Raw genomic sequence first — 23,260 nt, 5'->3', positions numbered from 1 at the left:
ATGGTTTGGGCAATGTTCAGTGAGGACACTTCATTTTCAATTACTTTTGTTTCAATAATTGTATAAAAACGTTATATGTACTGTATAGCACCTTTAATGCATGTAGCTCAGTGTTTTACAATTAAAAACGAAATAAAAACAGGTAACATAATAAAATACTGAAAACATATAGATATATAAGTGTGAGATATACAAGTGCTTTGCATTGCAAAAAAGCAAGCCATTTACAATTTGTAAAATTACATTTTAAAGGCATAAAAATACTTTCAAACCAGGTAAAACCAAAGTTTTAAAGGGCATAAAAGGCCATGCAGATAAATAAGTGCCGCTAGAAAAAAGGTAGGTTAAAGAGTTTTAAGTGGTATATAACATTTCCAAAAGAGCTAGGCTCTCTAATATATCTTGGTAGACTGTAACAGTTTGCGAGCACTGATGAAAAAAGCTAAATCTCCAGTTTTTATTGAAAGAATTAAGTATTAGTCATTGCTATGTCATTTAATACCACTGTGTTTTGCACAGAGACATTAATCCACTGCTACATGCACATACATTGGTGCACCCCATTGCTTCCTTACAGTATAAACCAGTCCAACCAGTCACTTTTCATAACAGAGCGGCTCCAGTGATGCAGCGTCCCCGAGCAGAAAGCAGGGTTAAAGGACCACAGATCTCAGAAGGCCTCTCTGCATATTTAAAACTGACAACACTGTGGTCCGACAGACCACACACACACACATTTCACTTCTGTGCTGCATTAAGCCCAGGACGCAGAACATCACAGCATGTGCATTTGGCCGATTATGCATGAAAATGTCTCTATATTTTTAAACCAATGAGCCATTGAACTGTCAAATTCAATGACTATATTTTTTCATTAATATAATAAAGCCTACAACTTGTGTCGTACATTGTTTTTGATTTAGAAAAAGGCATGCAAAAGTGGAATGAACAGATACATTAAATAATCAATACAATGATTAATGAACATTAGGAGGAGAATATAGTGGTAAAATATGTGGTTGTGTCACAGAGACATGAATGTCAAACGTTATTAACAAATGACTGTAGGATGATTTAATTTAAATATTGTGGCACCTTGACAACCCAGATGAAATTTTCTGTAGATTGTGTTACAGAGACATGAATCTTTATTAAAAAAAAACATTAATTTGAAGACATGACATGTGCCTTCTACTTTAAGCCAAACTCTTTTTTGTTTTGGCTGTTTAGACAATATTAACAAATTGCTGGAACGGTACGTCCACACGGTTCCGTTGCGTGCTTCAACGGAGACGCTTCCCATTCACTTTGAATGGGGTGACGTCACCTGCATTGTGGTTCCGTCCCTTTGCCTCCGTTGCTCCCTTCGAACGTTGAGAAAAGTTCCACTTTTCAAGTGTCGACGGAAGCGCCAGCCAATCAAATCATATGCCAGTACAAACGCTAGCCAATCAAACCGCGTGCTTGTGTGTCCGGGCGGGAGATTCATGTGATTGGTCGTGCGCCAGACACGCCCACCGCCAAGCTTCAACGTGATGGAACCGTGTGGACCAGGGGTGCCCAACCTTTTTGGAACCGAGAGCTACTTTTAAAGTTGCCAGTCTGCCGAGATCTACCAGTCCAAATAGAGAGGCGTAGCCATTACTGACAGCCTACTACGAGGTAAATACACACTTCTACTTGTATAAAACTGACCTTTGTACGATGAATACTTCATAAAATACTGCAGATCCTTTATCTTACCTCTTTCTAATCTACACACATACAAGTATTTAACTGAAGTTACACAACAGTGTTGTTGATACAGAGTTGGAGTTTATTCACACGTCACATACTACAGTGGGTAATGTTTTCAAGAAACATTGAACAGTGTTGCCACATACATGTATGACACAGGAAATAAAGAAAGACTCTGAACCCTTTCTTTGCCATTATATAAAAATAGTGTTGCTACAAAGGTATAAATTAGGCTTACAAATAAGACAACTCAGATCTGAAGCTACACAGGAATCTGCTGCCAAAGTGCAATAAAAAACAAAAAATTAATAGAATCGAACCCTTTTTTTGTTGCATTTTAGTAGAGTATAAAAAGAAATGCCTTTAAAATAGGATGCAAGCAACACTAGTTTCTTCACCTGAATTGATAATAGACTATAATCAGTTTAAACAGAACAGATCTTAATGTTTGAATTCTTATACTATTTTGTACAATAATTATAATGAATAAGTTCAAACAAACTAAAACTTACAGCTGATTAATAACGGTATCTAACTTGAGTTTTTATTATATCAAAAACCTGTTGAAATGCTACTGTTATTTTTACTGTCCCCCAAAAGCGCGCCGGCAGCCTCCAGGGGGGTATACTACGAAGCAGGACTTTCGCTTAGCCGGCTAACTTCAGGGGAAACTTGGGGTTTCCGGTCCTACGAAGCTGGTTCTCTTTTAGCAGGCTAGATCTCCATGGTAACTTACGCTGTGCGGCTAACCTGGTCGGGAGCAGGTTAGGTCGCAGGCTAAAGGCCCAGATACACCGGCCCGAAATCGGCAGTAAATGGGAGTCGGGCCGAACATGAGCGTGGACACGCCCTATTCGGAGTGGTGTGCGCCGCACCGTTGGGTCTTTTCTGCCGACCTGACGCCACCGGAAGTCGGACAAAGGGATAACACTGATTGGCTGTTCAGCTAGCGAATCAGTGCAAGAGAAGCGTTAACGGAAGTGAGGGAGGTAAACAAATGATTTAAAATGGAAGATGGAACACACACGGACGGCTATTTCACCTCATCGGTTTATAGAGCTCCTGTTCGTTCATGTTTTCAATGGACGAGAGTGAAAATGGAAAGAAAAACGCTATTTGCTGTTTGTTTATATCACGGAGTCTGTTCTTCTTCTCTGTCTTCCGGTTGTTCCGGTTATTGCCTCTTTTGAATGATGAATGCACACTACCGCCGCCTGCTGGTAAGGAGAGTTATTGCCACTCACGCATGCGCAGTTCATACGTGCTCGGCTCGGATTTGCGGGGTGTTCCAGTGCGCGAAGTCGGCAAATAAGCAGGAGAGTCCGGCGACGCAACAGTCGGTGTCGGCGACTTCTCAGGTGACTGGCCGGTGTATCTGGGCCTTTAGAGATCAACTCAGTGAAAGCACTGCCTGCTGACCAATCAGAGCTCAGTGTGCGGAGTTTAAAGCGAGCAAGTCATAACAGGAGAAAGGAAATAGAGAAAAGCTGCCGTTGCAGGAAAGACGGCCGGCAAAAATCACAGACTGTGTGAACGTGAACATTAATAGAATATCACCTCCCATCTTCAGAGCAATCTGACTATTATAACATTAGCGTTAAGAAAGCTTACTTAAATATCTGCCACATCATAAGTAACCGGATCAGAGTAACATTAAGTACAGTCCGCGGCATATCACATCATAATGTATCACATATCTCATTATCTGAGTCAACTGAGCCGTATCTGGCCGTGCAACACTCAGTGTCACATACTGTATGCAGAAGTATTTTTTTAAGCAAAACATTAAGTTGACGAAACACTCGAGACAAATGTAATTAAAGTCAGATCCACTCGTGTCTTAGACGGGGCAGTGATATCATAAACCTGTTAATGTACGCATTCAAACACTTTTTCTTTTACCAGCTGTATTCACCTTGCAGGTGCAACTATGTGGCTTTTATCCTGGATAAAGTGTTTAAGTCATGGATGTTTAAAGTTTAACTTCTTCATATGTCTAATATTATAGTTGACTTTTCATTCAGGAAGTATGTTTGTGATTGGTCGAATGCTCCAAATACCACCCCTTTCATGTGAACGTGCACCTAACTAGATAGGACACGGCTGGCTTGAGCGATCCACTTGATAACCCTCGTCGTAGTACCGTTTAGCGAGACCGCGTATGTTTTGGATTAGGCCAACCGGCTAACTCAAACATATCCAGGTTAGGTTGAACCAGCTTCGTAGTATACCCCCCAGGAATGCTTCTTTCACAACTTCGCCGTCTTTGAAAGACTTCATGTGTTTCGCAAGAACGTGACTGACACGATAAGATGCTATGGTAGCAGCCTTGCTCTTGTTGTTGGGCCTGGTGAAAATGGACTGCTGTGCATTTAGCTGTCCTTTCAGGTCCCTCCCCTTTTGGGAGCGTAGGGCAGAATTAGGAGGGAATTCCGTCTCTTAGTGTGTGTGCACTGTTTTGAAATGCCGATCCTAAATGACCCTTCTTCGATAAAGCCACGCTCGCATTGCAGATGAGACAGATGGACTTTGAATTGGAATAGATAACAAAATAATCATCCTCCCACTCGGAGTGAAAATTATATATTTTGGGCTTTTTTGCTCCTGCCATAATTGCGGTCTTGTGTGTGTGCGGACTGTCACTCCCGTTGACACGGACAACTTCAACGAACTACTGCCCACTGTCCACTAGCCACGCCCCGACACATGGGGTCACGCCGGCCAATCACAAAGCTTTGATGCGTTCAAGTGCATTATTCTGGCACAGGAAGATTATTTTATAGGACATTAACGATAAAACAGAATATTGTTGTTCTATTTTTAGACACATCTCGCGATCGACTGGTTGGGCACCCCTGGTGTGGACGATACGTAAGACGATTTCTAAAGGAGGTGAAAAGTCTCTGAAATATTACACTACTATTGATTATAATCATAAAATAAATGCTATTTATAGTAGCTCATTACATCCTGTTCGGGCTCTTTAGGCAAAGGACAGGTGTGTCTTTGAAACCTGGAGGCTGTTGTAATTAAAACATCTGGCATGGATCATGTAGAAAAGCTTATGAATAATAGTTGAGACGGATAATTTTAAAGCCACAACCCCACTCACAAAAAGAGTGCTCAGATCCTGGCTTTGTGTAGTGAGACATAAATTAATATATCAAACGCTTAATTTGCTTTGCAGAGACAATTCAGTTACGTTGGCTACTCAAGCCAACATAAAGCAAGTCGTGACTGTTTAAAAATGGTACAACAGGAAGCCCACGCAGCGGACCACCCACCACTGCAGATACAGATTTGGATCAGGATTGCCTTCCAAGTGTCGGAGCTGTGAATCTTTTCTTAAAGGAGAATGTTTAGCGTGAGCTGCTCTATAATGAAGATCTGTGCACCAAAAGGGAATTTCCTTTGCAGCATACTAATAGCTGTCACAAGGCTAGCCATGCAGTTGAAGTTGGATTCGCTGCACCACAAACAGGGTGAAGGCAGGGTTAATGGAGATCAAGGATCAACTCAGATTTAATGGCAGCAGGGAATAGGGTGTGAATGTGTGTGCAATTAGAGAGTCAAGTTTTTCAACAAAAAAGAGCAAAGGGTTGAATTTAATCCGGGTCAAAGTCAGAAAATAGGACCACATTCACCCTCATCCTTGCCTACCTGACACACTCTAACACACAATAACATATACACACAACAACCAATCCAGGTACAACACCCTGCATTTTACAACCAGACTGAGTGTATGGTGGTTGTGAAGCCTACCTGTGACCTGCAGCTTTTCTTCAGTGACCTCACACTTGAGGAACAGACGGCCCCTCCTTTCGGTGTGATCGGTTCCACACATGCTGGGCACGTTCATCACACACTGATTATGGACATTCATATCGCAGGCTGGAGGGACAGAGAAGAGGAGACAAATAAGCATTACTGAATAAATCTTAATATAAGTTAATATTACCGTTATGGACAAACAAAAAACAAACTGATATATATATATATTGACAAATAATGTTATGCACTTGAATGATGATTCACAATGTAAATATCTGTATTGAATCAAACATAATATCAAACATCTCGCAATAGTTTTATTGAACATATTTGTTTTTGTATTTTTTTGATATTTGTATTTTCTATTCAATATTCATCTTCTTGACTTTTGCAGTACTAAGCTTGTGTGTTTTTTGCATTTCCTTGTATATGTTTAAAATGTATACCAAAAAGGAAGGCAATATCTTGTAAATGAAAATCCTATCAGCAATAAACCCTATATTATGATTCTGATAAAAGCTATGTCTGCCACCCTATGGCTTGATGTAAAAATGCAGTAAGCTAAAAAAGAAATCCTCGAGATTTGCTTTACCTGCAGTATATAAAGACATATTTAAATGTCATTCCATGTATCATACATTTTTGCCACAATATTAAAGGTTGTTATTTTTCTTGCAAAGCTGTGTGAAAAAAGAGATGACAGGATTATCGTTGGGATTCAGCCCCTGTGATGTCAGGTCGTTATGGTATATGTGTCGGCTGAACCAGGTAAATGAATACTATATTTCTGAAAAGGGTATGCTTCTACATTATTCTCTATAAGAACTATGTATTTTGTGTGTATCACTGTAACAGTCCTGTGGCTCACCAGTACTTAAAAATACTACAGTGTGATCTTATTGTGGTGTGATTAAGGGTGTAATTCATCTGCCAAAAGAATTTGCCGCTCCACATCTCTATTTATGTACACCCTGGAGCCATCATTAGGCATTAATATAGACTGTGTAACTGGTGGTCTGTAGCAGGTGGAGGATGATGTATGTAGGAGCTCGTAAGGCATTCAGACTAATCGACTAAAACCCGATTAAAAAGGGAAGGAAAGTGAGGAAGGGATATTAATAAAGGCTTGGCAAAGCTACTATTAATAGGCCTATTCAGGGTGCAGGGACATAGCTGCAGACTGGAAATAGACAAAGTGAGATTTTAATGAGTGAAAGTCAAGAAGGAGGGGAAACAGAAAGGACCATTATCTTCACTGAAGAGGAACAATATGCTTTTTTCACTGATAATGAGTGGCTACAAAAACAGAACATAATCTGTAGAGCCACTTACAGTATAGTAAGCCATTACTTTTCAATATATGTCATGCCTTATTGACCCTAAACAGAACAGTGCTGGTTTCATTTCCCTTCGAAAGCGTTCAAGTGTCAACTTAGGCCCTCCAGTACTTTACAAATTATGAGCCATCACTAATAAAAGCGGGATAGAAAGAATGCTGGATTTTAAACCAGGTAACGTAAAACATTAAGTACTCACAGTCACACTTCATGCCCTGGTGGATGAGGCCATAGAGCAGGGAGCCACAGTGGTCACAGAAGGTGGGGCTCCCATAGGTGTGGATCTTGAACTTGTGCTTCGTTCTGGGATCCTGGAAGAATATAAAGACAAAAAAGAGCCATAAAAAGCCTGAAGTGATGACATGATTGAAGAAGTAAAGCAATTACCCATCAGCTAGTTACAGCTCCAACAGCCCATGCTATTTATCTACGTTAATTACAGGCTATGGAAGTCCTGAGAGGCAAATTCTAAGCTCTGATCTAAATGGTTTCCTCTCTGGTGTTAATATCTTAAAGAGACAATATGTAGGATTCGACGCTATCTACAACTGCGGTTGCTGCATAGCCCTCCCTTTACAAGACTGCAATAACAAGCCAGCGAGTGCAAAGCAGAGGTAGCACATTGGTGTCCTTCAGGACATTCTCCTCACTCCTTGGCCATCCTTACCAGAATGCTACTTCAGTAGTTATGAAATTCAGGTGGCAGATGGCCATGATTACAACAGTTTTAAAAGGATGTCTCACTGCAGCGGCCTTCAACACAAAAGGCTTTCTAGAGCAAGAGTTTTCTTTGTCCCTCCTGCACTGCTGAAGAAACATGGCAGACTTTGTGAGGGAGATAGGAAGAGCTGATTCTAAAGTAATGGAAACACACATGTATTTGTTAAGGTGAACATACACCAATGAAAGCAAAGGTAAGGGTAGTGTATTTCATTTTCTTTCTCAAGCCGTTAATCTTTTAATTACCCACACATGTCTAACTAATTACACAGCTACTCAAATCAAAGTTCAAATCAACCTGCGGCTTCAAAGGCTATTGTGCGTCACGGAAATGCATTAATGATGCCAACTGACCGCAATTACAACTTCTCGTCTTTCTTTTAAGCTAGTCATTCATGAGTTACAATGTGACCATTGTGTTGGTGTCTCATGATCACATGAGAATGGAGTTGTTTTAACTAAATGGGCATTCAATTCAAGAGCACCAACAAATGAAATTAAACTTGTGCAAATACATGATTCATCTAATTTATTCAAAATAAATCTATGATTTATTTCACATTACCCGGACAATTATATTCTGAAATATTATCAGTTATTTCCCCACTGCAAAGACATTGCTTTTTCATTTTGTAAAAAAATGGTGGGGGGGGGGTTGGTAGTGGAGTGCAGAGTTTCGTCACCACAGACCGTGTGAACGTTGTGATCAGCTGTTTTAGCGCAGTGCTGCTGTACAGACCGACGTTAACAGCAGCCCTGTCTGTGCACACGGAAACCGACTGTCGTCCGGTGATCTAACCGCCTTCTGGAAAAGCTTCACAAGTACGTTGGTACACAAATGCGCATTGTGACACAAGTGACGGTACGCATTTCAGATTGTTGCCGCGCATGCGTACCTGCGTACCACTTATGTGCACCCCTGTATATAATAATGTGTGTGCTGGACAAATAATAAAGTGCCACCTGCCTCATGTATGGTTTTCCTTTTGGCCATCCAGTAAATGTTTTTTGCACTTATGTGTAAATCTAGTCATCAAAGTCATTGGAGCTTTTCATTCATAATTGGCTTCTATGTTATTGCGGTTCATTGCCCCAGGCTCTCTTTAAGCCCTGTGATAGTCATTGTAAAAAAAACAGAGTTTATTGCAAAGAGCCCTGAACAAGTGTGCGTAACTGGGTACTAAAGTGGCTGTTTGCACAAAGCTGAATAATGTCTTTGTAAGGACAATACACCTTTTCTTGACTCCTGCTATGTAACACTGTTTACATGCAGGATAAAAGTCCAGTGCTCCATAATTGGTTTTATTTTCTGTTGTTCTGACAAGATATCTATGTGCATGTTTGCGTAATAAGCAGAGCAAAACCTATCACCTCCTGTAATCTACCGCCAAATAGAATGCCTTCAAAAATATGTGAGAATAGTTATTGGCGTGGATGGTTCATATTTTACCACTAATTCTCCAAAAGTGTTAAATGTGTTTTGATGGTGGTTACGTGAGCATTTTAAAGGATGTAAAATAGGCTAAAACCTCTTATTGCAGATTTGTACTGCCAAACAGATCGCATATCATTCTTTAAACTTTGAGTCACTTTCTTTTAGGGCTGAACGATATACAGTACCGTGTCATGGCGATAACCGCATGCGCGATATTCACATCGCAGGGACGTGCGATTTTTTTTTTTTTTTTTTTAGGGCGTTCGATATGAAGTAGGTAAATTATCTCAAACACGTCATGTTATTTTGCTGCTTGCTACAAAAGGAAAACTTGCTCGGCTCTCATGTCAGAGGTACTTGAGTGGAGTGACATGCAGGCTCTGAGTCTGCATGCACAGCAAACAACTATTTCAGATGCCTTTTAATGTAATACGTTTAATCTCTTGGAGTCAACCAGTTAAGATCCAGACGTCCGTGACTAAAATCCTTCATCCGGTTAAATATAGTTTAAAAAAACGCAATATATATCGCAGGGGAAAAGAATATCGCAATGTCATTTTTTTTCAATATCGTGCAGCCCTACTTTCTTTTAAAATTTGTTTTTAGTTAGATCATTGAAGTCCTGTTGTTAACTTGTTGTTGCTGACCTGAAAAATGATATGATCAAAGACAACCTTGTTCAGTCTCATTTAATTTTGTGATCTGTGGCACACCTCCTTTCTGGTACTTTTACTGACGCTTACAATCACACACTAACCAAACAACCTATCTCTTCTGTTTGCACTTGTTATTCCAGGGAATTTGCATGGGCGGCTTCCTTTTCTAGTTTGAAGCAAATGCAGAGCCCTTCTTTTTATCAGGTACTCGTCACCATTGGCTGGGGCTTCATCCATCATACATTTAGACAATATGGGATCCAATATGAATAAAAGAGTAACATTTCCATACAACCAGGCAGAGATGAAGGATAAACACGAGTTTTGAGAAGTGACATATTCAACCCCCCAGCAGAAAGTGCTTTGGTTGGTGAGATAAGACATTTATTGAATTTGCAATTCAATAGCGTCTGTGCCTTAAGTAAATATCTCTGGGTTCAAAGACAAACATTTTTGTATGTGATCTGTAGAGCAAACAGAACCAGTTATTGCCTGTTTTATTATGTATTCTAATGCAAACATACAGCATGATACATGTGTATACCTGAAGTATGGTGAATGGGACTGTAATTCAATTGAAGTTCCTCTTGAAGGTAAGCGTCACAACACAGATCGATGACAGTGCCCTTGCAGCATTTACAGTATTTTAAAATATACACTGTGAAGTAAGGCCCCTGACGTGCATTCATTCATCTCGTGCACTCAACCTGCGGCTTATGAAGCACTCTCCTCTGAAAACTGGAGGGCTGCCACTTTTCCAAGCACAGAACAAAGAGCTTCCCTGCTCTTTCTCAAATTGTGCTGTACTGTAAATCTTTCTCAGAGTTGGAATCTGTTTAAGTGGATTGGAATTTGGAACATTAACCAGGCTAGTCCAATTTTCAAATTCACTCCATCTATTTGAAAGAACACCTGTCTTTGTTTCAGTTCCATTCTACGGAGAAAAGAAAAACACTTTTCTTCTGTATGTTGAGCAATAAAATGAGACATGAATAAGAAGAGCTTGACCCAGGATAAATACATCTTTTAATAAGGTGAGCAACATGGCATATATCTCAGTGAGGACTGACAGTATTACTCTATGTGGCGCCACAATAATAAATGTTGCTGTTTGCCATTCCAGTCAGCTTGACACTGGTCTGTAGTCTTATGCAACAGAGCAGTCTACAGAGGCTTTAAAACTTTATAGGACAAAGGCTTCCTTTCCACTATCAGCTATCCACACATTTATATGAAGGCCTGAACTGAAACAGAGCTGAACAAATTCCAGTTACCACAAACACACTGTTGGACACTAGGAAAATAAACGCAGCTTGCAGTGGCCTCTACCTAAAATTGAAAAAAGAGAGAAGATGACTTGACTAAAATACAGAAAATCTCTTCCCTGATTAAGTAATCACTGAATCATCACACTTCATTAACAACACCACAAACCATCTGTGGAAATGTTCATTTAATGCTTAAGGACACTGAAAGCATCCTTTTTATGCCTATTAATATATCAGACATTTTTAAATTAGCAACAATTTATTTCAAATCACATATATTAATGTTTATCCTGATACTAACGTTTAATAGCAGGACTTGAAGTATTTTATTCAAAGAAATCAAGTTTAACATTTCAAAAACTCAATCTCCCAGTAAGCATGTCTCCGCCTTTAGGTCTTCTGCATTAGTAGTAAGATGCTGATGGTCGACTTATCTAAGATATCCATCATCTTAAGAGCATTTAACTCCTCCCTCACAACGCACAGTAAGCATAAATAATACAGCTGAGGCAATCTGCTGAACAAACAATCACATTCAAACCAGTCATGTATGCAGTATGATTACTGACTTGAATGAATTAAACTGGGGGGTTAAACAGAGCCTATATTCTGGATCTAGTTTTGACAGCAGGTCTGAACAAAACAATTGATAACCCCTGTGCAGAATACATTTCCAAATAATACGTTCACTTGTATTCAGTTGAAAGTGTCAGCTTCAATGCCCAAAATATTTTTGACATTTTAGCAAATCATGGAGAGAGCATATCACATAATCACACACAGTGCACATTTTCCAATTAGCAGCCCAGACCACACAGTGCACAGGCCAGCAGTCAGTGTGTCAGAGAGAGACGGACAAGACATGGAGAGATAGGCAGACAGTAGAGAGAGGCTGCACCAGCTGCACTTACTCATGTCCTCCCACACACAGCTGATCCTGAAGGATTATCCTTTTGCCCTCCACCCCCTTTGCTTTGTTCCCTCCATCTACATGAATGAGCGATGGCGAATAAGAGCCATATTCAGCTGCACATGGATCATGGATTTTTATAAAATGTCACATCAGCTTTTGATGGGTGGAACATGGCTTAAATGTTGAGAGATTACATCAAATAGTTACAACAAAAATACATCATGATAACAGGCCGACAGAGGTGATAGTGTTGAATCAGCAAAAATCTCCTTAAGCTTTGAGAGCTGCTCGACTTGCTGTATGGATCTAAAAAGTGGTGAACCACCGCGATACACTGTGACAACTGACACTTGCCCTTCTGATTTGTCTAAATGATAGCTTTTGTGTAAAAAGTGAGTGTGTCGCCTCAAGTTTAGTTCTTGTTTGTGCAGTGTTAGTAATTATTTGTAGTCATGATACAAATATACATTTATTTTTAAATTGCAGGATTAACTCTGTCAAAAAGTAGCAAAACAACTGCCTTCAACTTGCTTTTTATTCTGACCATCACTCAAACGGATCTAATTATCTACAACCATGGCAGCACTTCTGTGAAATTGTAATTAGCATAACAATAAGAAAATAATTATACCGTCAGCATGTAAACGTGGTTACAATAATAATGCTATCTTGTGGATGCTAATGTTTAAGAGGGACTGACAAAACATGACATTTAAAATCACCTTTGAGAAACTTGGATGGAAATGTTTTCACTTTTTTATAAACCTAACAATGAATTGGAAATAAAATAATTGTAGACAGGTATAATGCAAACATTTGGTTAATTGCACTAAACAAAAAGTGCAGCTGAAACCAATTGTTGTTGTATTCCAGATGTTCGTCACAAGTGGACACATTTTAGGTCAAGCAAATCAAATAGACTAGTTACACACCTCATACTAAATATAGTATGTTTATTATATAAATTACTCAAATAAGTAATCATATAAAGACAACTAACAGAAGTATGTTTAGTCAGCTTTGACTGATTTTAAAGGTGCTAATAACAGATTCATTAGGGCCAGTGTAATGTGCAGAAAATGGAACCTGTACATGAATGTACCTGACTACACATCACTGAGCACACCATGTTGTCCATTAACACATCCTCTCTGAAAGCTGTGGGTTGGCAGGGTTTACCCCTGTGGCTTATATCGCCTATTACAGCCTAATTGGGACTTAATAGGAAATTCAAGACAGACTGGGTGGTGCTACTCTACCAGAACAGCAGGGGACGAAGAGTGTTTCGCCAAAAGCAATAATAATGTCAGTCACTAGGCTAAACGCAAGAAGGTAAACAAAGCCAGTGGGTGCTACATGTTGACTGGATGATGCATTGCCCTTTGGCTACAGATATTAGAAGAGCCAATAGGATTGCCCTGATGTCACACCCACAGAGAGGGAGCGATGTTGCGTCATGCGGCGCAATAGAGTAGATAACCATCTATATTTTTCTGTTTTCATGTGGCTCTTTATAGCCAATCCATTATATCTAATCCAGCAAACAATTAATGGCTTGTGCTGACATGAGTTCATCAGTTTGCAGTGTATCCGTTAAAGAGAAGGGTGGTGTCAACTGGATTGAGGTTATCTGTGTTAGCTATCTAATTTTACATTCATACTGATGAAAACAATTAACACTGATGAATTTGATAAGGATAATAAGAAGGAAGCAGACTTAGATATGTTGCCTACATTTGCAACAGAAGAACACATTTCTCAAACACAACTAAGATTTACGTATTGGTCACATTTTGTTCGTAAAATTAGAATATCAACATCAGTTTCCTTCCAGTACTTTCATAAACAGGAGTACCCAGTATTCATAGTTCAAGTTCAACAAAAACAACACATAATAGAGCACCAAGGGAAATTCCCTCAAAAGTAAAAAAATAATCAGTTTAGTTTTCCAATAACTTCAGAGCACAGTGTCCTAAAACTAATCCCTAAATGTATTATATAAATTGCCCAGGTACTAATCCCAGCTATATTTAAATGTGAAGTCACAGATCAAAAACAGAGAAAGGGCAGAAAGCTGATCAAAAGACTTGGTTGCAACCAGGAGATAGTGATGAAAACAGAAAGGGCTTCAGCACAGTGATGTCAGCTAATTAGCCATGCTCTCCAATCCAGTTTAATTAGCAAACAGGACACCAACCAGCCTATGTTAATAAAGAGTGTGGAAGGGTGAAGCTAAGCAGGGGCTTCCAACAGAAGCTGGGGGAAGGGGAAGGCAGAAAGCGATGATGTCAAAGACCAGGGTTACCTTCCATCATACATACAGTACATTGTTTCAGTCCAAATTACATTCAGATATTTTTCATTTAAAAGAAAATAAGTCAGGTGAGTCAGACACAGTTATTGCTCGTCTAGCATCTGTTCAGCCTGTTCCACTAAAAAAGACGCCTGTGAGCTATATTGGCAGTTGGTTTGTATTATGCATGAAGTAGAGCAGCAGATTAGACAGCGTTAGACACATTACAAGGACCAAACAAATATTCAAGCTTTAAAGTGATTTCTATAACAACCGTTAGCATCTGCGCCCAAAGAGCACCGTAATTAGTTTTGGCAATTTACATATTTAACAGGTACAATTGGCAAGAATGGCAATACCATATGGCTTGTGAAGCTCAGAATGGATGCAGGATAACACATCTAGGACAGAGCTGCATCAAACATGCACACAAAGACTTAATTTCTGAATGTGCATAATGCACTCTGGAAACTAAAAAGACTTGAAAACTAAACCCCGACAAAATAAGAACTCTTCACGTGATTTCAATTGCATGTTTTATAAACAACATATACTCTAGATGTGTGGTACATTGTGGATTCCTGTTCACTATATTATTACTGCTATGAGCAATTGATGGTAAACAAGTCCAAGTAGTCTACTCTTTTCTTTTTCTCCTTCCATTTTATGACCTTCCGCCATCCATCATGGAACCAAAACTCGATAAAGAACTCTATCTTATCTCAGAATGAAGAGTAAATAACAAGACCGTGCCGATAAGAAATGGAAATGTTGTTTATCAAAGTGAAACTCAAGACATGACAGGCAGGGTACACTTAAAGAAAAAGACTGTGTGTCGTGGCTGTATAGGGCAGCAAAATTATTGTAATTTGCGTTTGGTGCTGCAGCAGGACAAGGAATACACAGTCTAGGTTCATTTTCCCATAACAAACCTGGGTATTCAGAGAACTCAGGGTATGCAACACATCTTATTATCTGCACTGGAGTCACCTGATTACTGTTTATGAAGCAGATAAGTAACCATGCTTTTTATTTGTGCTGCCCTTAATTTGGAAGCAGTCGTTATTTTTCTACTGTAGTAGTGATACAATGTGCTTTCACCTTCTGATAAAACATTTTATTTTACAAATGCTTCACAGCTCAGTGGCGGAAACCAACTTTTTAGCCACCTAGGGATTAGTTGTTGTTAGTTTCAGTATTAGTTGGACTTTGCATGGAATTATTCAGAAGTGGAGGGTCTAAATGTTGTGTTATGATACTGCCTTTTATCATGCCGCTCTGCCTCACCAACAGTTTCCCTGTTCAAAGTCTTTGTCATTCACTATATGAAAAAGCCAATTGGAAACTCAGTTATAAATAGGTGCTTTCACACCGGAGTAATAATAATAATAATAATAATAATAGATTTAATTTGTTAGCGCAAAGAGCGAAAAGAGAAGAAAGGAACAACAAATAAATATATAGTTAAAGTTAAAGTCAAATAATACAAAAACAATCACACATGAAAAGCCAGATTGAAGAGGTGACTGGTGCGGGTGGGGATGGATAGGAGGTTGGCTTCTGATGAGCGGAGGCAGCGGGAAGGGGTGTGGTGGTGCAGCAGGTCTGTGAGGTAGGGGGGGCCTGGTTGTTGAGGGCTTTGTGAGTAATGAGGAGGACTTTGAAGTGGATTCTTTGACGGACGGGGAGCCAGTGGAGGTTCTGGAGGATGGGAGTGATGTGGTCTCGGGAGCGGGTGTGGGTGAGGAGACGGGCAGCAGAGTTCTGGATATGTTGGAGTTTATTGAGGAGGTTGGATGGTATGCCATAGAGCAGGTGTCGGCAACCCCTGGCACGCGTGCCAGCATTGGCACGCGGCACCGTAACCAGTGGCACACTAGGAATAAGTGGAATAAGTGTGCAAAAATATTTAAATAAATTTTCGGATCCTGAACGCGAGACCGCTGCCAGAGCGCGTCCTCCCGTTACCTGCAGAAGGAAGCCATGCACGCAACGCAGCCCAGCTCTCTTTATCTCCAGGTGACTTTCTGCCGCTTTCCTCCGTGGTGCAGTGCTGATCGTTTCACCACGGAGGAAAGCACTTCACTAATTGCAGTACCCATAAGGAGCTGTACAAATGACGCAGTTTTTGCGTGGCTGTGTTTATTTAGTTGAAAGCCCAGTGGCGATCTGCTCATCTCTCATCGAAATAATATGCTACAAAGGGGCGGACTGGCCATTTGTGTGTTGAACTTTCCTGTCGGCTCCCAGACCGTAGTCGAGGAGGGCAGAAGCAACAAGCTTCAGGTTCAATAACCCACTTTAGCTTAAATGACTGGAGAGAGGCGAGCTCTTCTTTGGAGGACGTTGCATTTATTTAGCTGTTCTTCTGTTTCACAAAATACATCACAGACCTCTGTTTTTCTGCTTTCCCGTTTCCCTTCCAGAAAGATACACACGTTCCCTCACTGTCGCTCTACCATTAATTACACATGCACAAGCCACACCCCTCTTTCTCTCTCTTAAAGGGACAGCGATCTCATCTCACTCTGCATGACCCTAATATCATAACATGTGTGTTCTGGAGAATCACAGAACGGACGATCGTCCTTATTATTATGCCGTTTAAACCAATTATTGAAATGTGTTTGTTAAATTCGGCATCATGTCTGTTGTACCGACAGGTCCACACACTGCTTCCCCGCAGCGAGGCTCCCCCGCCCTCCTGCTGATAGTTGACGAGCGTCAAGCTCCTCAAACCCCCCCCCCCCCTTGACAATTCTCGATCGTTGGCACGCTGATAACCTTTTTTTTTTTAAATGGCACTTCATATCAAAAAGGTTGCCGACCCCTGCCATAGAGGATGCTATTGCAGTAGTCGAGTCGTGAAGTGATGAATGCATGAATCAGGATTTCAGCAGCAGAGGAGGAGAGTGATGGGCGGAGACGGGCAATGTTTTTGAGGTGGAAAAAGGCGGTCCTGGTGATGTGATTTATGTGGTGGTTGAATTTGAGCTGACTGTCGAAAATGACTCCGAGGTTGCGGATGTGAAGGGGGGGAGATAGAGTGTGGCTGTCAATGGTGAAGTTGAAATTCTGGATGTCTTTAATACGGGATGGGGGGCCGATGATGATGATGTCTGATTTGGCACTGTTCAGTTGGAGATAGTTTGTTTGCATCCATGCTTTTATTTCTGAGAGACAGTTGATGAGTGGAGTGTGTTGTGGGGGTGATGGTTTTTGTTGAGATATAAAGTTGGATGTCATCGGCGTAGCAGTGAAATTGAAGGTTGTGGCGACAAATTATTTTGCCAAGGGGGAGCATGTAAAGGATGAAGAGGAGGGGGCCAAGCACCGAACCCTGGGGGACGCCTTGGGACAGAGGAGCAGTGGAGGAGGTGCAGTTGTTGATGTTGATAAACTAATGTCTGTCTGTGAGGTAGGATTTCAGCCAGGAGAGTGCAGTGTCAGTGATGTTGAGTGATGATTCGAGGAGGGACAGCAGGATGGTGTGGTTGATGGTGTCGAATGCTGCGGTGAGGTCGAGGAGGATGAGGATGTTCAGGTTGCCGGAGTCAGAGGAGAGGAGGAGGTCGTTTTTGATTTTCAGAAGAGCTGTTTCTGTGCTGTGTTTTGATCGGAAACCGGATTGAAATGGCTCAAAGAGGTCATTGGAGCTGAGGTGGGATTTTAGTTGTGAGGCAATGACACGTTCAAGTATTTTTGACAGAAAGGGGAGATTTGAGATGGGCCGGAAGTTGGACATGATGTCAGGTGTGAGTCCAGGTCTTTTGAGAATGGGTGTGACAGCAGCCAGTTTGAGAGAGGGGGGAACTGATCTAGATCTGAGGGAGGAGTTAATGATGGTGGCGATGAGTTGGGACATGGCAGGGAGGCTCTCTTTAACAAATTTGGAGGGCATTGGGTCAAGTGTGCAGGTGGAGTTAATTCCAGTCATGAAGTGGGACAGTTGCATGGGGGTCACAGGGGAGAAGTGGGACAGGGGCTGTGAGGTGAAGGGGGGGAGCCAGGAGGGGAGGTGGGGGTGCTGATGAGGGTGTCAGATTGCTGTAAATGTTGCTGATTTTGGTTTGGAAAAACGAAAGGAAGGAGTTGCACTGTTCGGTGGTGAAGGACGAGGTGGCGTTGTCACAGGGTTTGAGAAGTTTGCTGATGGTGGAGAACAGATGCTTGGGGTTGCTGGAGCCAGACTGAATGAGTTGTGAGTAGTAATTAGACCGGGCTGCTTTGAGTGCATTACTGTACTGCTGGAGATAGTCTTTGTAGATTTGAAGATGGACTGTTAGTGTGGTTTTCTTGTGTTGGCGTTCAAGTTGACGTTTCCTTGATTTCATTTGGCGGAGTTCGGGGGTATACCAGGGGGCGGAGTGTATGAAAGAGACATTTTTAGTTTTTGTGGGGGCCAGTTCATTGAGACAGAAGGAGAGGGTGCTGTTATAATAGTCCACAAGTTCAGATGGGTTTTCAGAAAGTGGGGGGGGGGGAGGCAGACATCTTGCAGGTAATGGAGGCAGTGATTGCTGAAGGTGAGATGGATTTGAGGTTTCTGTAGGTTATTGTGCGTTTTTGCTTTTGGGCGGGGATGGGGATGTTGATATCCATGATGATGGCCAGGTGATCAGAGATGTGGAGATTGAGGCTGGACAGATGATGGATGGTGAGACCAGTGGAGCAGACCAAGTCCAGGATGTGACCACGGCTGTGTGTTGGGAAGTTGATGTGTTGAGAGAAGTTGCAGCAATGAAGGGTTTCCTTAAATTCAGAGGCATATTTGCAGGTCGGGTCATCAGTATGAATGTTAAAATCCCCTAAGAGGAGAACAGATGGGGATATGGCAGAAAGCTGAGTGAGAATGTCAGAGAGGTCAGAAAGAAAGGAGGGGTTTGGCTTCGAGGGACGGTAGATGATGGCTGTGACCAGGGGAGTGGGACCAGAGAGTTTAAAGATCAGGTGTTCAAATGAAGAAGCATCAGGGATGGGGATTATGGTAGCTTTTATTTCCTTTTTGATAATAGCAGCTATACCACCACCCCGCCCTTGTGGGCGAGGTTTGTCAATGTATGTGAATCCTGCTGGGGTGATTTGATTTAAAGAAAAATAGTCCAGGGGCTTTTGCCATGTTTCGGTCAGATACAGAAAGTCCAGGTTATTGTCTTTAATGAATTCATTCAGAATGTGGCTTTTATTCTGGATGGAGCGTGTGTTGAGCAGGGCTGCTCTGAGGTGACGTTGCATTGGGGGGGGTTGTGTGGACCGGGGAAGTGGAAGTAGATTGGTCAGATTCACGTGTTTTTTGTTGTGATGGCGTAGTGTGGGCGCGTGACAGGACCGAATGGACGGGATGGAGTGTGGAGACGTGGAATGAAATAAAAACGTACGGCCAGAGCCTCTGTGTGGAGGACGGCGTTTGCGGAGTATTTCGTTATCTGCGAGGATGTCCATGCAGTCCGGAGGCAGGCGGTTATTAAAGGAGTGGAGATCTGACAGGGAGTAGAGCGGCGGCATGATCCCGTGAAGTGGCGCTAGCACGGAGCTAGCTAATGCTGGGGACCCGGACAGCAGAGACCAGGAGCCGGATGACCGTAGAAGAAGGAGCGGTGTGAGTCCAGATAAAATGAGAGTGATAATCCACAGCATATCAGGAGAATGATTCCAGTGGTTTCCGGAGGAGAATCGTAGGAGGGGCTGACAGCCTGGTGCAGAGTGGGAGCCGGGTGACCAGCCTACTAGCTTGTTAGCTAGCTTGTTAGCCACCGGCTGTAGGCGGCAGGGAGAGACGATGTCAGCGGGGAAGCCGGCTGATCGCAGCGGGATGGGAAGACCCACACGAGCCGCGGAGTTAGGGTGGAGTTAGGCTGGAGTTAGGGTGGAGTTGGGGTGGAGACTTAATTGTTAGCTCGGCAGACTTCAGGGAGCCGAGGAGCATCTAGGTAGCAGCCTGCTAGGTCCGATAATGCTAGCTAGCTAGCGGGCTAGGGACCGATGAGCAGGAAAGAGCCAGCAGGTTGGAGATGACAACACATCTGCTATTTTTGCTGATGACTGACGTTTCAAAAGTAGAGAGCCAGACAGGAGAGGTTCTAATCTGGACTAAAGAACAATATTTGGGGCGGAGGAGCGGCGAACAAACAACGCCAGCATCCTCGGCGACCCGGGAAAATCTGGGGTACTTTTCCCAGGAATAGTTCCGATAGTTCCTGGGATTTTACGTTCACACCAAAAATATCTGGAACTAGAACTTTCTTTTGCGAACCTTTTCACCCCTTTTTAGTCCCTGCTAGAGAGCAGGGACTTTCCTGGGGAGAAAAAGGTTCCAATTTTTGATTGGCTGGGCAAATTGCAAACCACGCCCTTTAAAACTCGGAAAAGTCTTTGTGAAGCCGCCATTTTATTTGCTCGCATTAGCATTATTAGTATTAGCCCAGCGCACCAACGGAGAGAGACTAACTTATGGCAACACAAAGGAAAACATTGGAGCGGTGGAGATGAGGAGGTGTCGGCACTTCTGGCGATTCCCAGCAGCAGCAACCAATACCATCACTTCACTTCTAACCTAGCTAAAGAAAGATGCAGTTTAAAGGGTTCAAACATCGCAATTCTCTCGCAATCAGCTTCATGCAATCAAATAAATGGTAGCTATTTAGAACCAAAACAACCATGATGTTTGTCGGGGATTTTATTGCAGGAACAAATTTGAAATTACACAATTAAAGCAATCATGAAAGAAGCTGCATAGTTAGTACAGACCACCAGCCTCCCACAGAGACGAAAGAGACCTGGAGTGACATTTGCAGCCAGATAGAGAGAGAGAGAGAGAGAGAGAGAGAGAGAGAGAGAGAGAGAGAGAGAGAGAGAGAGAGAGAGAGAGAGAGTGAAATGAGGCACACTCATCATCACTTCATCCCTCTCATTTCCTTCATTCACAGAGATGCTCAAAGGTGAATCATTTCCCCAATATCCAGCATCATACAGGCACTGACCCCACCAAACTCCCCTCTGAATGATGTGTCTGTATTCACACCCTCACCTCATACTCTGATGCCTCTTTTACCCATCATCCCTCATTGGAAGGTGACATTTCAAATGGAGGAAGCCTTAGGCTCCCCTTTGTGAATATATGCACTGTTTTACACATACTGTACATTTGCAAGCAAACACTACTACTACTACTGCTACTAGTTTTGAAGAGTCATCGCCAAAACCCTGTCAATGTGTTGAAGCAAGTAATGCAAGCCACGTTTCTGTCAACTTATTCTGTCACGGTTATTAAATTGTCAACTTTCATTTATATATTAAACCTATATATTTGTGTTAATCATCATTTTAACCTCCTCCCTTCAAACCCTATTATACAAGAAGAACTACAGTATGCCACTCACACATCCCAGTCACTCATGGATGGAGGCACACACGTGTGTTTATCAAGACATTTTAAACCAAAGCTAGTAACATAGAACTGAAATAATCAATCAAAAGCCGGAAATAATCACTTCTTCCCCGTAACACACACACATTGATGCCTACTTCTTTCTTGTATATATCCTTGTCTTGGACCACACCTACAGTATAGGAGTATCATCCCTATGGTTAGTAAGGTGAGGAGAGGCTTTGAAAGAAAAAAATGGAACTAACCTTTATACAGACAAGAGGTGTTGAGCTTGGCAAGGTTACTATTTTTAGATTATAAATCACCACCCTGATTCCTCTTGGCCTTTCACTAAGCTGCTGAGAGGGAGGGCAGGATGCCACCACAGCTCACAGGGGGTTTTCCTTGTCCTGTTGTATCTGTTCACACATCTGTCTGACAGCAGAGCTACAGATAATAGATGGCATTCTAACTGTTGCCCCAAGTTGCCCTTTTAACTGTGACGTGTACAAATGATTGTCATCTTACATCACAGTTCTAGTACCAAGGCGATAGGGTGCTCCACTTCCAGCAGTATTCATGGACCAGCTTGACAATATCTAAGGGTGGTTGAACGACTCTTCACTGGTTCATGAGGTTATTTATTAAACACACCATGTAGGCTCAAAAAACTCTGCCAAAATGTAATTTCAGTTTTTGGGAGCCAGGGCTCAACACTAAGTGTTAACAGTGGTTGCCTGACTGGCAACTAGGTATCAGCGTTAGTCACCTGAATAATTTAGATACTGCGCAATATTTGTCAACCTAATAAAAATAATGAAAGCTTTATGATTGAAAACAAACATTAATGCCCCCCCAATTAATATCAGCAATCGTACATATTGTAATGGCCTGTGTAAACCCCCTGCTCCACATAACATGTTATTATTTTTGAGCCAATACAGACACACATTTCCTTTCTTCGCTTCAAGAATGAACATTTCCAACAGTTTTGCTAAACATTCCATATACGGGCAGTTTTTAAGTTTATAATGTTAGGTTTATAACAAGAATGCTGAATACTCTAACAATACCCCAAGGCTCTCATAAATTACAATTCAAAAAGACCAGCTGTATTATTACGGTTTCATTGCCATGGTTTGTAAAAACGGACTATTTAGAGATAAGCATATCAGAAAAAAACAATGAACTCATTTTTACAAATTCTGAAACCTCAGAGCCCTTTGAAAAAAATCTTCCGCTTGCCTGTGCACAGCTGGAGTAAATTCAGCTCTCATATAATACAGCCCCTGCACACATAGACACTGCCGAAATGTTAATTTGCAGTGTGATGTCCATTAGCATACTGTAGCCATGTGCTGTGGGTGACAGCCTTAAGGTCAGGAGAGGACAAGGGGGGTTGGCAGTGCTGTCACAAGGACTGGAAGATGACTGTTCTACTTAATATGAATTACTATTCCTTTTCTCCATCATGAGCTGTGCACCATTTGTCTGAGAATTACTATCAAGCTTTTAAAAAAAAAAACGTTTTGTTGGTTCACTTTCAAGAAAAAACAAGAGTAGGTTAGAGGGACAGATGGGTGTTAACCCTAACCTCTAACCCTCGCCTACTACTTTCCCCATATCTCCCGAATGTTTTGTTCACATACAAATACAGATGACTGGACTGTGTTCTACTTAATATGACTTACTATTCCTTTTCTCCATCATGGTAACAGGTAGCATGGTAACAGGTAGGAATTACAAATAATGGATCGTCAT

The 23,260-nt window shown here is 41.7% G+C and overlaps 1 protein-coding gene across 2 annotated transcripts in view; it reads right to left on the bottom strand.

The window, feature by feature from the left end:
• The window catches only part of prkcaa (protein kinase C, alpha, a), a 171,262-nt gene that overhangs the window by 61,888 nt on the left and 86,114 nt on the right, over window positions 1–23,260 (bottom strand). For both annotated transcript variants that reach the window (XM_079652688.1, XM_079652689.1), the window contains 2 exons: window positions 7,048–7,159; window positions 5,503–5,631 (listed from right to left, as the gene is read on the bottom strand). In XM_079652688.1, coding sequence (XP_079508814.1) covers window positions 5,503–5,631; window positions 7,048–7,159 — 241 coding nt within the window. The remainder of the gene's footprint in view (window positions 1–5,502; window positions 5,632–7,047; window positions 7,160–23,260) is intronic.

Source organism: Notothenia rossii (assembly GCF_949606895.1).
Source record: "Notothenia rossii genome assembly, chromosome: 1".
In the NCBI taxonomy this organism is placed as follows: Eukaryota; Metazoa; Chordata; class Actinopteri; order Perciformes; family Nototheniidae; genus Notothenia; species Notothenia rossii.
This window is presented reverse-complemented; position numbering and strand designations above follow the sequence as displayed.